This window comes from Perca flavescens, chromosome 8, assembly GCF_004354835.1.
Source record: "Perca flavescens isolate YP-PL-M2 chromosome 8, PFLA_1.0, whole genome shotgun sequence".
NCBI lineage: Eukaryota > Metazoa > Chordata > Actinopteri > Perciformes > Percidae > Perca > Perca flavescens.
In genome coordinates, this window is record NC_041338.1 from 27,082,187 (window position 1) to 27,094,069 (window position 11,883).

General features: G+C 38.8%; 1 protein-coding gene across 5 annotated transcripts; it reads left to right on the plus strand.

Moving 5' to 3' along the window:
• The first annotated feature begins 2,343 nt into the window (after positions 1-2,343).
• On the plus strand, positions 2,344-10,166 carry LOC114559528 (proteoglycan 4). 5 transcript variants are annotated; one of them, XM_028584196.1, is made up of 4 exons: positions 3,458-3,679; positions 4,699-6,383; positions 7,263-7,390; positions 9,986-10,166. In XM_028584196.1, the coding sequence occupies exons 1-4, from the start codon at positions 3,486-3,488 to the stop codon at positions 9,989-9,991; spliced, it is 2,013 nt and encodes a 670-aa protein (XP_028439997.1). In that variant the 5' UTR covers positions 3,458-3,485; the 3' UTR covers positions 9,992-10,166. The 5 variants fall into 5 exon arrangements, with proteins under 5 accessions (XP_028440000.1, XP_028439997.1, XP_028439999.1 ...); XM_028584198.1 differs by having other exon boundaries at positions 7,263-7,357; XM_028584197.1 differs by lacking the exon at positions 9,986-10,166 and adding an exon at positions 9,450-9,488 and having other exon boundaries at positions 7,263-7,357.
• The last annotated feature ends 1,717 nt before the right edge of the window (positions 10,167-11,883 follow it).

Genomic DNA, 11,883 nt, shown 5'->3' on the forward strand with positions numbered 1-11,883 from the left:
TGTAACTTACTTTTTCTGACTGATTGATTTTTTTAAGGATCAATTTTGGAGATTTGACAACATAGACATAGCAAGGATTTTATTTAATATGTATTTCATATTTTATTTATAAAAGCTAAACTATATATGAGGTCTGATCAATACTCAGCTGAATTCACATACTAGCCTAATACACAATAATAGACAATCTCTTTTTACATTCTTCTTGTTTTCATTAGCAACAGTCCAGACATTGTAGATTGACATTTACATTGCAATTACCTTTATTTCAATTATTTTCCAGGTCTGTATTTTAGGTCTACCTGATAAAAGAAATATTGTAAACTCTTGATAGATAGATAGATAGATAGATAGATAGATAGATAGATAGATAGATTTTTATTGATCCCAAAAATGGGAAAATACAATGTTTCAGCAGCAAAATATCAAATACACAGCACACATACAGAATATACATGAAATAATAGGATCAAATACAATATGTTGCTTGTTGGGGCTCTCCTATTGACTGGTCCTCCTGAGAACTGTCAATTATAAATGAAAATAGTTTTCTATGGGACAGAATGCCATATACGTTCACATTTAGTAACATTACAATAGCCTAATCACTATAACTATTTGACATTACTCATTTTTACATATTGAATTTACATATGAAATTTATTAAAATAAAGTAAAATGTCATAATGACAACTTTTTATCGTATGTTCTTACTCTGACGTATATTAGGACACAACTGAGGACTATTGAGTCACATGTGTTAGAAAAAGTACAGAAGATAAAACAAAAACAACACTGATGATAACTGACACCAACTTCTTATAAGCATCCCAAATTTCAAGATTACTTCACTATTGTAGTCACTTCACTATGTCTCTTAATAAAGGATGTTTAGGGTTAAGGCTTTGTAACAGATTACATTTTTGCATCAGAAAGTGCTTCTTTTGTGCTTTTTTCTGTATATTTCTCATGCCTTATGTACTGAAACATCAGTACATGTACATATCTTTACTGAGAATAGAGCTCCATCTTGTGTTCAAATTGCAAACAGTGCAGCCTGATGGATCAGATCAGATAAACTTCCCAACACAGTGTTGATAAAGCTTAAATTGTCCTTGAAGAGCTACTGATGCAGTTATTATTAGTGTAATTTCTTACATGAAAAGCAAATATGTGTGTTCTGGAAGGAAGGGTGTAATTTTCACCACCATTGAGGTGCCCTTGAGCAAGGCCCTTAATCCCAACTGCTCCAGTGGAGCTGCTCAGTGGCCAGCAGATCAGACTGTGGTTGAACTGGGCAGCTTCCAGGTATGAATGTGTAACTATGTGAATGTGATCAGGGTGTTCCTGCAAAAGAGAGGCTTCCTCTCAGTGAACCTTCCCTGAATAAATAAAGGTTAAATAAAAAAAAAATGAAATAGTAATACACTATGACATTTTTGTCCACTTATATTTTGACCTCAACTGCATATTGAGCATTATTAATTGTTGGGCATGTTAATTGTAATTATAGCGATGAAATTATTCAAAGACTGATTAAAATACATGATTGAATACATTTTAGTTGATGTTTTTTTGTTTTGTTTATTTAAAAAAGTAAAAGTTGCAGCTTACAAAGTCATAGGGGAACTGGAAGTTTCTTGTTTCTCTGTTGTTTACAGACACAACTTCTCAGTTTTTGGATTTGCATTCTTTCAGCATTAATTTGCATGAAACCAAACATTTATGCACCTGCCTTTTATTTTCACCTTTTTTTTATTATTTTTTATCACTACTGTGCAAATCCTTTAAGCTTTTTATTTTACTCTTCCTCTGTCCCTTCTGTGCATATATATATATATATATATGTGTGTGTATATATGTATACACTATATTATATATATGTATACAGTATATACAGTATATTATATATATAATATACTGTATCAACTATATAAAATTCTTTGGTGCCTTTAATTTTATTATCATCAAACATCATTTTGAATTTGTAAGATTTCTGGATCTTCTGATGAGTTAAAAAAGTAGGGTAAAAATTACAATATATATTTTTTTTAATTTAGTGGAGGAGATGTAGGAAGTGACATGAGAAGAAAATACTCAAGTAAAGTATACCTCAAATTTGTACCAGTACTTAACCCTCTAAGGTCTAAGCCATTTCCCCCCATCTTTGGTTCGCCTGGTCTGCCTGTAGTGCTTGTATAACCTCAACCCTATGCACAATCGAGTTATATACATAATTTCTTTCAGGAGAACCTGGGCTATCATGATATGCATGCTGCAGGGAAATCCCACAGAGAACAGTAAATGTGTGGACGGGGATGAAAGAGACCACCGGGTGTGGGGGTAGAGGAAGACAGACACCAGGCATTCGTGATAGAGCAAATTAGATAAACTGTTACTAACAGGTGCTTGCAGTTATCAGAACGCGTAACTGAACGTAGACTTTGCGCAACGGTAGACTCAGCCTCTGCTTTTATTTAAAATCAAAAACAAAACAAAACAACAGAACTAGAACACTGATCGTCCAGTAGCCTACCTTTCAACACAATCCTTTGGAGAGGTAAGTCGCACTTTACAGCAGAGCTAAAATTACTTTTTTACTCAACTATTTCTGTTAAGTAGAGCCGTATTGTGTTTGGGGAAGGAGTACATTTACATTCCTCACGTTTCTGTCAAATAAATATCTTTTTTTATCAGTTATATTCCAACTATCAGATAGCTATGCTGTCTGTGATCAGGAGATGCAAATGCATTTTGTCTCTTGCACAAAACAATTTTAATTATTAAATGTTGCATTACTTGTTGCCTAAATTGCATGTGCACAAAATTAACTGCGTGTGTAGTGTTTCCTTGCACTCGAGGACACTTTAAATTGACCAAAGAGCTAGCTAGCTACTCTTTAAATTGACTAGCTAGCTAGCTAAGAGGTTTTCAGTCCCTGCACTTGTGACATTCTGCAGCTTCTATCACAGATCACATGTGAATTAAAGATTATTTCTTCAACATATGACTAAATACGTCCTGTTTTAAAATGATCTGTGGGTTGTTGATCTAAAACCAAAATGTCATGTCGTGTTACAGTGAAGATGTCTTCTGAGCTAGCTAGCTAGTCGTAGAAAACACTGCTTTCATTGTAGTGTTTTTATTATTTTTATTATTCCTACTAATAGTAGAAATATTGTCTAATATTATCATTCTCACTGTAGCCCAGTGACGGACTGGCCATCCTCTATGGGCCGCTACTGATAAAAAATATATAAAAAATAATATAATAAAATAAAATATATAATTATAATAATGATAATAAAATAAGAATAATTTGTCTTGTTATTTTTCAAAAAGTTATTTTATTAAATAACACTACCCACAATTCTAAGCGCTACGACGACGTCATTGTTTGGTCCAAGTCGCTGTTGCCATGGAAATGTTTACTGTACCATGGATGTATTAAGAGAACGGTACCATATGTAGCTACCTTCTTATATATGTATATGCCATGTACCCGTGAAAGGCGAGAGCGAGCAACTACAATAGAAATCTATGATAGTTTCAAAGTGATTTTTTTAGCGCCGAACCCATTATCACTGACCACCACCAAGATAAAAGAAAATGAATGCGTCACGAAACGACCAAAGGGGGAGCCGAGAAAAAGAGAGAGAAAACAAAGAGTTGGCTTCGGGTGAAAAATATGCTAAATTAAGTGATTTATTTTCCAAACAATAAGAGTGTGTTGCTTCAGATAATATTAACGTTAGCAGCTGCATATTTTGGTGAAACTGTTGTAATTTGAACTGTGGCCGTGCATTGCTCTTTCCCTGTTTTGGTGGAGCTGTTGTATTATGTAGCTACTGTGCTAACGTCGAGCCGTTGTATTTGCATCTGTATTTGTGCTGGCTGTGCCTTTAGTGGAGCGTATCATGTCGTAGCATTGCCACCTAGTGGTCTGCAGATGCTTTAAGATGTTAAACTGTTGTCGGCACATTTTTGCTTTTTATGGGTTTTTTTTGGTATGTTTGATGACATTTGTGTGACATTGGGTGCATAGGGTTATGGTATGAAGTTGATTTGACTCATTTAGCGGCTGGCTCTCTGCCTCGTAACGTTACTACTCCACGTTTTTTTGAAGTTTATACGTTAACATGGCAGTTGTTGTTTTTTTAAATGAGAGTGAGGTGTGGACACTTTTCTGCTACGTTGATTTGAATGGAAATGGCCTTTCTATCCATTTTATTTCTATGGGTTGGTGTGGTTTGAAAATAGGGCCCGTGTGTTGCAAATGCCAAAGGCCGTTTTTTTATCCCAGTCCGTCACTGCTGTAGCCTACTAGTTGCAGCTATAGTATGTCAATGGTTATGTGTCTGACATACATTAATACTTGATTGATTTATTTGAAAGTACATTATACTGTAGTCTGAAGTCTATATAATATAAGTATAATAATAATAATAATAATAATAATAATAATAATAATAAATAATAATGATATTATTATTCTAAGTGATATTTGGGGCAGACCTTTTGCATTTTTTTTATCAAGCACAGTGCAATAATGATGTGTAACCAGAGAAATATTTCTCAGTTTATTTAAGTTCAGTTAGAAGGTTTAGTTAAGTGAAATAACTTGCTTAGTGTGCTGCTTGAAACAATAATGTGATTATCAGTGAAGTAATTATTGTGTTTGTGTGTTTGTACTTGCAGTTTCACAACGCCAGTATACAAACAAGAGATAATTGAGAAAATGTTTAGATCCATTTTTGGACTAAAATTCTTTGAAAGACCTCTGTCTTCAGGAGATATGGACTCTTCTTCAAAGAAGTCCAAACGAAGGAGTGAGAGACCTTTGTCTCCTCAAGACAAAAACCCTCCCACCATCTTGAGGGAGCACGGACGAAGGGGTGAGAGACCTTCGTCTAGTGGAGACACCAACCCTTCTACTATCATGAAGGAGCACAGAGAAAGGGGTGAGGGCCCTTTGTCTTGTGCAGAAAACCAGCCCTCTATCACCAGGCAGCAAGAACGAAGGAATGTGAGATCTTTGTTCATCGTGGGCACCAACCCTTCTACCATCATGAAGGAGCGCAGGCAAAAGGGTGAGAGCCCTTTGTCTTGTGCAGAACACAAGCCCTCTACCACCAGGCAGCACGTACGAAGGGGTGAGAGCCCTTCTTCTTTATTCTCTGAAGACAAGCAGCCTTCTACTCCAAGGCGGCAGCAAGCATGGAGAGGTGAGAGCCCTTCGTCTTCCTCCTCTGAAGACGACCAACCTTCAACCACCAGGCAGCGAGTACGAAGGTTTGAGAGCCCGTCCTCTTCATCCTCTGAAGACAAGCAGCCTTCTACTCCAAGGCGGCAGCAAGCATGGAGGGGTGAGAGCCCTTTGTCGTCATCTTCTGAAGATGAACATCGCTCTACCACCAGGCAGCAAGTGCGAAGGGATGTGAGCTCTTTGTTCATCGTGGGCACCAACCCTTCTACCGTCATGAAGGAGAGCAGGCAAAGGAGAGAGAGCTCTTTGTCTTCCTCTTCTGAAGATGATGAGCCTTCTACCACCAGGCAGCGAGTACGAAGGTTTGAGAGCCCTTCCTCTTCATCCTCTGAAGACAGTCAGCCTACTACTCGGAGGCGGCAGCAAGCATGGAGAGGTGAGAGCCCTTCGTCTTCCTCCTCTGAAGACGACCAACCTTCAACCACCAGGCAGCGAGTACGAAGGTTTGAGAGCCCGTCCTCTTCATCCTCTGAAGACAAGCAGCCTTCTACTCCAAGGCGGCAGCAAGCATGGAGGGGTGAGAGCCCTTCGTCGTCATCTTCTGAAGATGACGAGCCTTCTACCACAAGGAGGCAGCAACAACAAAGTCCTTTGTCCTTCGTAGACATCAACCTTTCTACCACCTTTAGGCAGAATGGAGGAATTGGTGAGAACCATTTGCCCTGCATTGACATTGACAAGCCTACCATCTGGTGGGAGCACGTATTAAGGGGTGAGAGACCTTTGTTTCGTGGAGATTTCAACCCTTCAAACACCTTGAGGCAGGACGGACGAAGTGGTGACAGCCGTTCCTCTACATCTTCATCTTCTGAAGACGACGAGTCTTTTACCACAAGGAGGCAGCAAGAAAGAAGGGCTAATAGCCCTTTATCTATCTATCTGAGTGCGAGAAAGGAGAGAGAGATCATTGAAAGAGAAAAGCAGCGTTTGGAGGAGGAGGGTTTAAAAAGAGAAAGAGAGAGGTGTGAAGAGATGAAGAGAAAGAACCAGGAGAAGGAGAGGAAAATGTTTAGTCTGCGTTCAAGAATATACATTTGGTGGCTCAATCGCAAGATAAAACGCATTGCCAGGGAAATCCAATCAACCTTTGTGGATGAGCGCTACCTCCTGCGTCATGGTAAGAAAGTAAACTTACATTTTGTCACATAAAATGTCATACAGGTGTATCGCCTCCTTTTAGATCACAGTAGATCAGTGGTGGAACAAGTATTCAATTTCTTCACTAGTAAAAGTTCCAACACCAGTATGTAAAAAAAAAAACTCCATTACAAGTAAATGTCCTTCATTTAAAAAGTGAAATTATTATTCAGTAAATTCATTGAAAGTAAGTAAAAGTAGTCGGAAAACCAGCCCATGTGACTAATACAGGCTAATTACATTACATTGAACCGTTACAATGAAACAAGCAAGGTGTGTTAATTAGAGGTGTTGCTTGTGTGTTTTTGAATTTTGGAAAGAGCCAGGTTAGCATCTTCTTTATGCCAATCTAAGCTAATTGCTGTCTGAATCCAGCTGCATACTTAACTTCAATCTTTAATATGCAGTTCGATTATGAGTTTAAAATGTTGTCTATTTATGGATCATTTGTTCAGCTAATTAACGTTTTGTAGATTGTTTGCATAATAAAGCAGCAGTGAGAATACTTTCTATTTCTGAATATTTCTGAATAAACTCCCAAAGTTGCCTTGTGTTATCCCGTTCTGCAGGGAAGGAATAAACGTGTATCTGTTTACATCTGTTTACACTGTCAGAAATGTATTTTTATCACAGTGGGCACATATTCTTTTCATGAGTTAATTTATTTATCTTATTTAATTATCATGGAGAACAAAGGAAACATACTCAGTTAAGCTAAGATAGCTCTTATCTCACTTATGGCGCCAGGCCAACATTATATTATTGCAACAAAACAAATCTGTTGACTATTTCCTTTTGGGAGGGGTGCGAGTGTACAACTGGACTCCAGACTTAACCTTTCATATTCTGTTGGTTACAGATCCCCTCAGAAATCCAGAGAAAATGGCAGAAAAAGAACGGCTGCTTGACCGAAGGAGGGAGCTGGTCGTGTACAAACGCAGACAAAAATTTAAGGTGGAGAGGGAAGTGATGAAGCAAAAACTGAACGTAGAGAGGAAGGAAATAAATGCGAAGAAGATGGAGAATATCTCTGAGTTATGCTGCAACTCAGAAAGCCGACATATGTTAAATCTTCGCAACGGGCCAATGCCAGTCAGGTCACGCAAACTCGTACTTGTTAACATATATCAATTAAGATAAAAGTAGAGCAATCGGAAAAATGGCACCAAATAGAGAGAGGTAATTGAGGGAGACAGCAAACATTTCAGATTTGACAAAACAGAAGTAAAGAAAAGTAAAATATTCTTTTAAAACATTAGCAACCACCGTCAAATATCCTTGCAGCCACATAACACCCTAGAGTCAAAAAGCATTGTGCAAATAACAGTGTCCTAACTTAACGCCACCTGACCCAATCTGACCTAATTTAACCAAGGTTAGCCCAACACCTATCCTAATTTAGCTTTGGTTAGGTTCTGGCAGAGACCTTAGGGTTAGGGTTAGACCCTAAAGACAGTAGAAAGAAGAAGGTAAGGCAAGAATAGGTTGAAAATAGTTTATAAACTTAAAAAAAACAGTAGAAAGAAGGAAGGCAACACTAGGGCGACAAAAGTGAAAAATTAAAATAGCCTAAGTGACAAACTTCGAAAAAAGTGACAAAAACTTTGAAGAAGGGCGCCTAGATAGCTCAGTTGGTAGAGCGGGCGCCCATATATAGAGGTTTACTCTTCGCGCGAGGGGAGGCGGGCCTGGGTTCAAGTCCAACCTGCGAACCCTCTGCTGCATGTCATTCCCCCCTCTCTCTCCACTTTCATGTCTTCATCTGTCCAGTAGAAACAAAGGCTGAAAATGCCCCAAAAATAATCTTTAAAACAATAACTTCGAAGATAAAAAGACAGTAGAAAAAAGGAAGAAAGTCAAGAATAGGTCAGAACAAGCGACAAATCCTTAAAAAAAAAAGGTGACAAACTTCAGAAACAGCGACAAAAACTTTGAAAAAAGTCACGTACCCCCTGCAGTTCTCCAAAGTACCCCTAGGGGTACACGTACCCCCATTTGAGAAACACTGGATTAGATCAATGGATCACAGGTGGAGTGGGTCCTGAGTCCCGAGGAGACTTAATAACAGATTTAATAATAGATTTTATTTGTAATGCACTTTACATTTGGAGCAAATCTCAAAGTGCTACAGTTAAGATTTTAAAAGCACGGTAAAAACATTAACTTGCAGGGTTAATTACAACTCATAAATTCTGCTAAATAGAAGTGTTTTTAGTCGTTTTTTTAAAAGTCTCAATAGTTTGAGGTGCCCTCAGATGGTCGGGGAGGGCATTCTAGATCCGAGTTGCGGCAGAACAGAAAGCCCGATCAGCCACGGTGCTGAGCTTAGTCTTGGGGGGAAGGAGGCGGTTTGAGTTTGTTGAACGGAGGGATCGAGTTGTAGTTAGAGGGGTGAGTAGTTCTTTCAGATAGGGGGGAGAAGGAGGCATTTCCATAGCTGCTCTGGTGGGTAAGGATTATATTCAATGTGGTGAGTGCCCTCCAGGAGGCGCTACAGGAGCCTCTGTTCCTCTGTTTTTTATCATAAGGAGCTTTTTATACTTATATTTTAAGTTAAAGTAGCAATACCACAGTGGACAAATACTCCATTAGAAGTAAAAGTACTCATTATAAAAAAATTTACAATATTATGATACATTATGAAAGTGAATTATTATTGCAGATGGTGAGTAAGCAGCATTGTATTGTTGTAGCTAGTCGACAGGTAGCCCATGTCACGCCCCGGCCTGCCGTGATTTCTGCACAGTGACAGTCTGGTGTGTGTGTGTGTGTGTGTGTGTGTGAGAATGTGTTTTAAACCCTGTTTACACGTACATCGTTATTTTTACAAACTGAGACATTTCCCTTTGTTTGTGCCCTTCGTTTACACGCAAACGGAGAATTCTCCTCTGAAAACGAGTCTTTCTAAAAACTCTGGCCAGAGTGGAGATTTTGGAAATCTTCGTTTGCACGTTTGCATGTAAACTGAGACCAACGGAGGTTTAGGCAGACAGCAGCCGAGAGAGAGAAAGAGGAAGTGATTGGTTGCTGTTGTTGCTATTGTCAGGATTCTGATTGGCTAATGTGGGCTTGAGCTTCTTGTTACACCGCCACCTACAGGTTTGGCATGCTCTTGACGGCATTGACGGCATATATACACGGGTACGTATAAACAAACACTTTTCTGAAAACGGAGAGGTTGAAATGTCCGTTTATGAAAATAGCCGGCCACGTGTAAACATAGCATTAGTTTATTTCTTCATTTTGTTATGCCTGCTGTGTGTTTGGTGTGTTTTTTTTTTCTCTGTCTGTCTGTGTTTCTGTTCCCGCCTACATGTTCCACAGAGTGAAGACACGCCCCCCCCCTGTTGATTCTACCCACACCTGGTACCAATTCCAATCAGCGCCCCTGCTACTCATCCTGCTCCATCATCTGCCTTCAGATGCCAGTCTGACTTTCCTCTCCCTGCTGGATTGTTGCTGACCACTGAGTATGCTTTTTCACCAGCCTTTGAGATTTGGATCTAGTCTAGTTTCTTGTTCTTGTACTTCCCTGTCTGCTCCGCTCCCTGACACTACTAACTGGAAGATCTCTGTTCTCAGAAATAACCCCCCTTCAGAGTCCTCTGCTGCCAATAGCCACGCACTGGAACAGCAAGTCTGCAGCCGCACTGAGGAACACAGCCCAGCACCCCCCACTGCCAGTCCAGCCATCTTCGGACCCAGCACCCCCACTGCCAGTCCACACTCACAGCGTCAATAAAATAACATTCTTTACCACCTACTCCTAAAAAGTAATGTTTTTCCTCAAATTTGGAGAGAAGCTAAAGTTATTCCTTTACCCAAGCGAGCTAGGGCTGCCCTCACCGGCACTAACAGCCAACCTATTCATTTGTTGCCTGTTCCTAGCAAACTATTGGAACAAATTGTATTTGACCAGATATAGTGCTACTTCTCTGTTAACAATTTGATCAGGTCACTCAACATGCACTGCACTTACACAAATGACGGATGATTGGTTAAAGGAAATTGATTAGAGGAATATTGTGGGAGCAGTAGTTAGACTTCAGTGCTGCCTTTGATGTCATTGATCACAAATTATTATTGGAAAAACTTGTATGTTATGATTTTGCTGCATCTGCTTTATCATGGATAGAAAATTATGTATCCTACAGAACACAGTTTTCTTTAATGGAAGCTTTTCTGACACAAAACATTTAGAGTGTGGAATTCAACAAGGAAGTTCTCTCGGCCCTTTATTTTCATTTTTTTATTAACGATCTTCCACTTGTTCCACATATTTCATAAAAATATAATATCATTTGTATATGAAACCTTAAAGGCCACACTGCTGTTTTCACTATAATTGACATCTCCCTCATCATTCTGTTGGAAACTTAGCCAGTTATTATTTTTAGTGCGTAAAATCTGGTGATGTCAATGAATTTCAAAGCATAGCTCCACTCACCTTTGCACACAAAATGTGAGATTAGCTTCTAAAATATGATGCATTACAGAATATAACAATTAGTCAATTAATCAATGCAACTGATTCACAGAAAATTGTATTAACGATCTTCCACTTGCCTTTAAAAAAGCTCATGTGTCCATGTATGCAGATGATACAACAATATACGTGTGTGCGCTTACTATTAATGAAATAACTGCAACACTCAACAAAGACTTGCAGATAGCACTAGAATGGGTTACTAACAATAGACTTTTCCTAAACATGTCAAAGACTAAAAGCATTGTATTTGGTACAAATCATTCCTTGAGCTCTAGGCCTCAGCTGAATTTGATTGTTGAATAATGTAGCTGTTGAACAAGTAGAGGAAACAAAGCTTTGTTTTCTTAGATTTTAATCTGTTGTGGACAAGACATAGAGATTATCTTGCTGTAAAAAGATGCTTGGCTTTTTTAACACCACACCTGACCAAACAAGTCCTGCACACTCTAGTTTTATCACATCTTGACTATTGCCCAATGATATGGTCAAGTGCTGCAAAGAAAGATCTAGGTAAACTGCAGCTGGTTCAGAACAGAGCAGCGCGTCTTGCCCTTCAATGTCCACTTAGGTCTAATGTAAACAACACGCATGTCAAACTCTCCTGGTTGAAAGTTGCGGAGAGACTTTAAGCATCACTCCTGGCTTTTGTTAGAAACATGAATGAATTAAATGACATGCCACTAGAGGTCTTTTTAAAGTTCCTAGAACCCAAACACAATCAATGCAACGTAAAGATTGTATTGAAGGATGGTTGCTTGGAACTCACTTCCAGCAGAGATTGCCAAAGCGCATAATAAATCAAGTTTTAAAAAACAAGTAAAAGATCATCTAAGGGCCCTAAGACTGTAACCATATTATTGTACTTAGTTTATTTATAGCAGTGGTTCTCAACCTTTTTTGTGCCAGCGCCCCCCTATCCATTATCCAGGTCCCTAACGACACCCAACAAATATTATGTAGGCTAATTGCCCCGAATATTAATGATTACGCC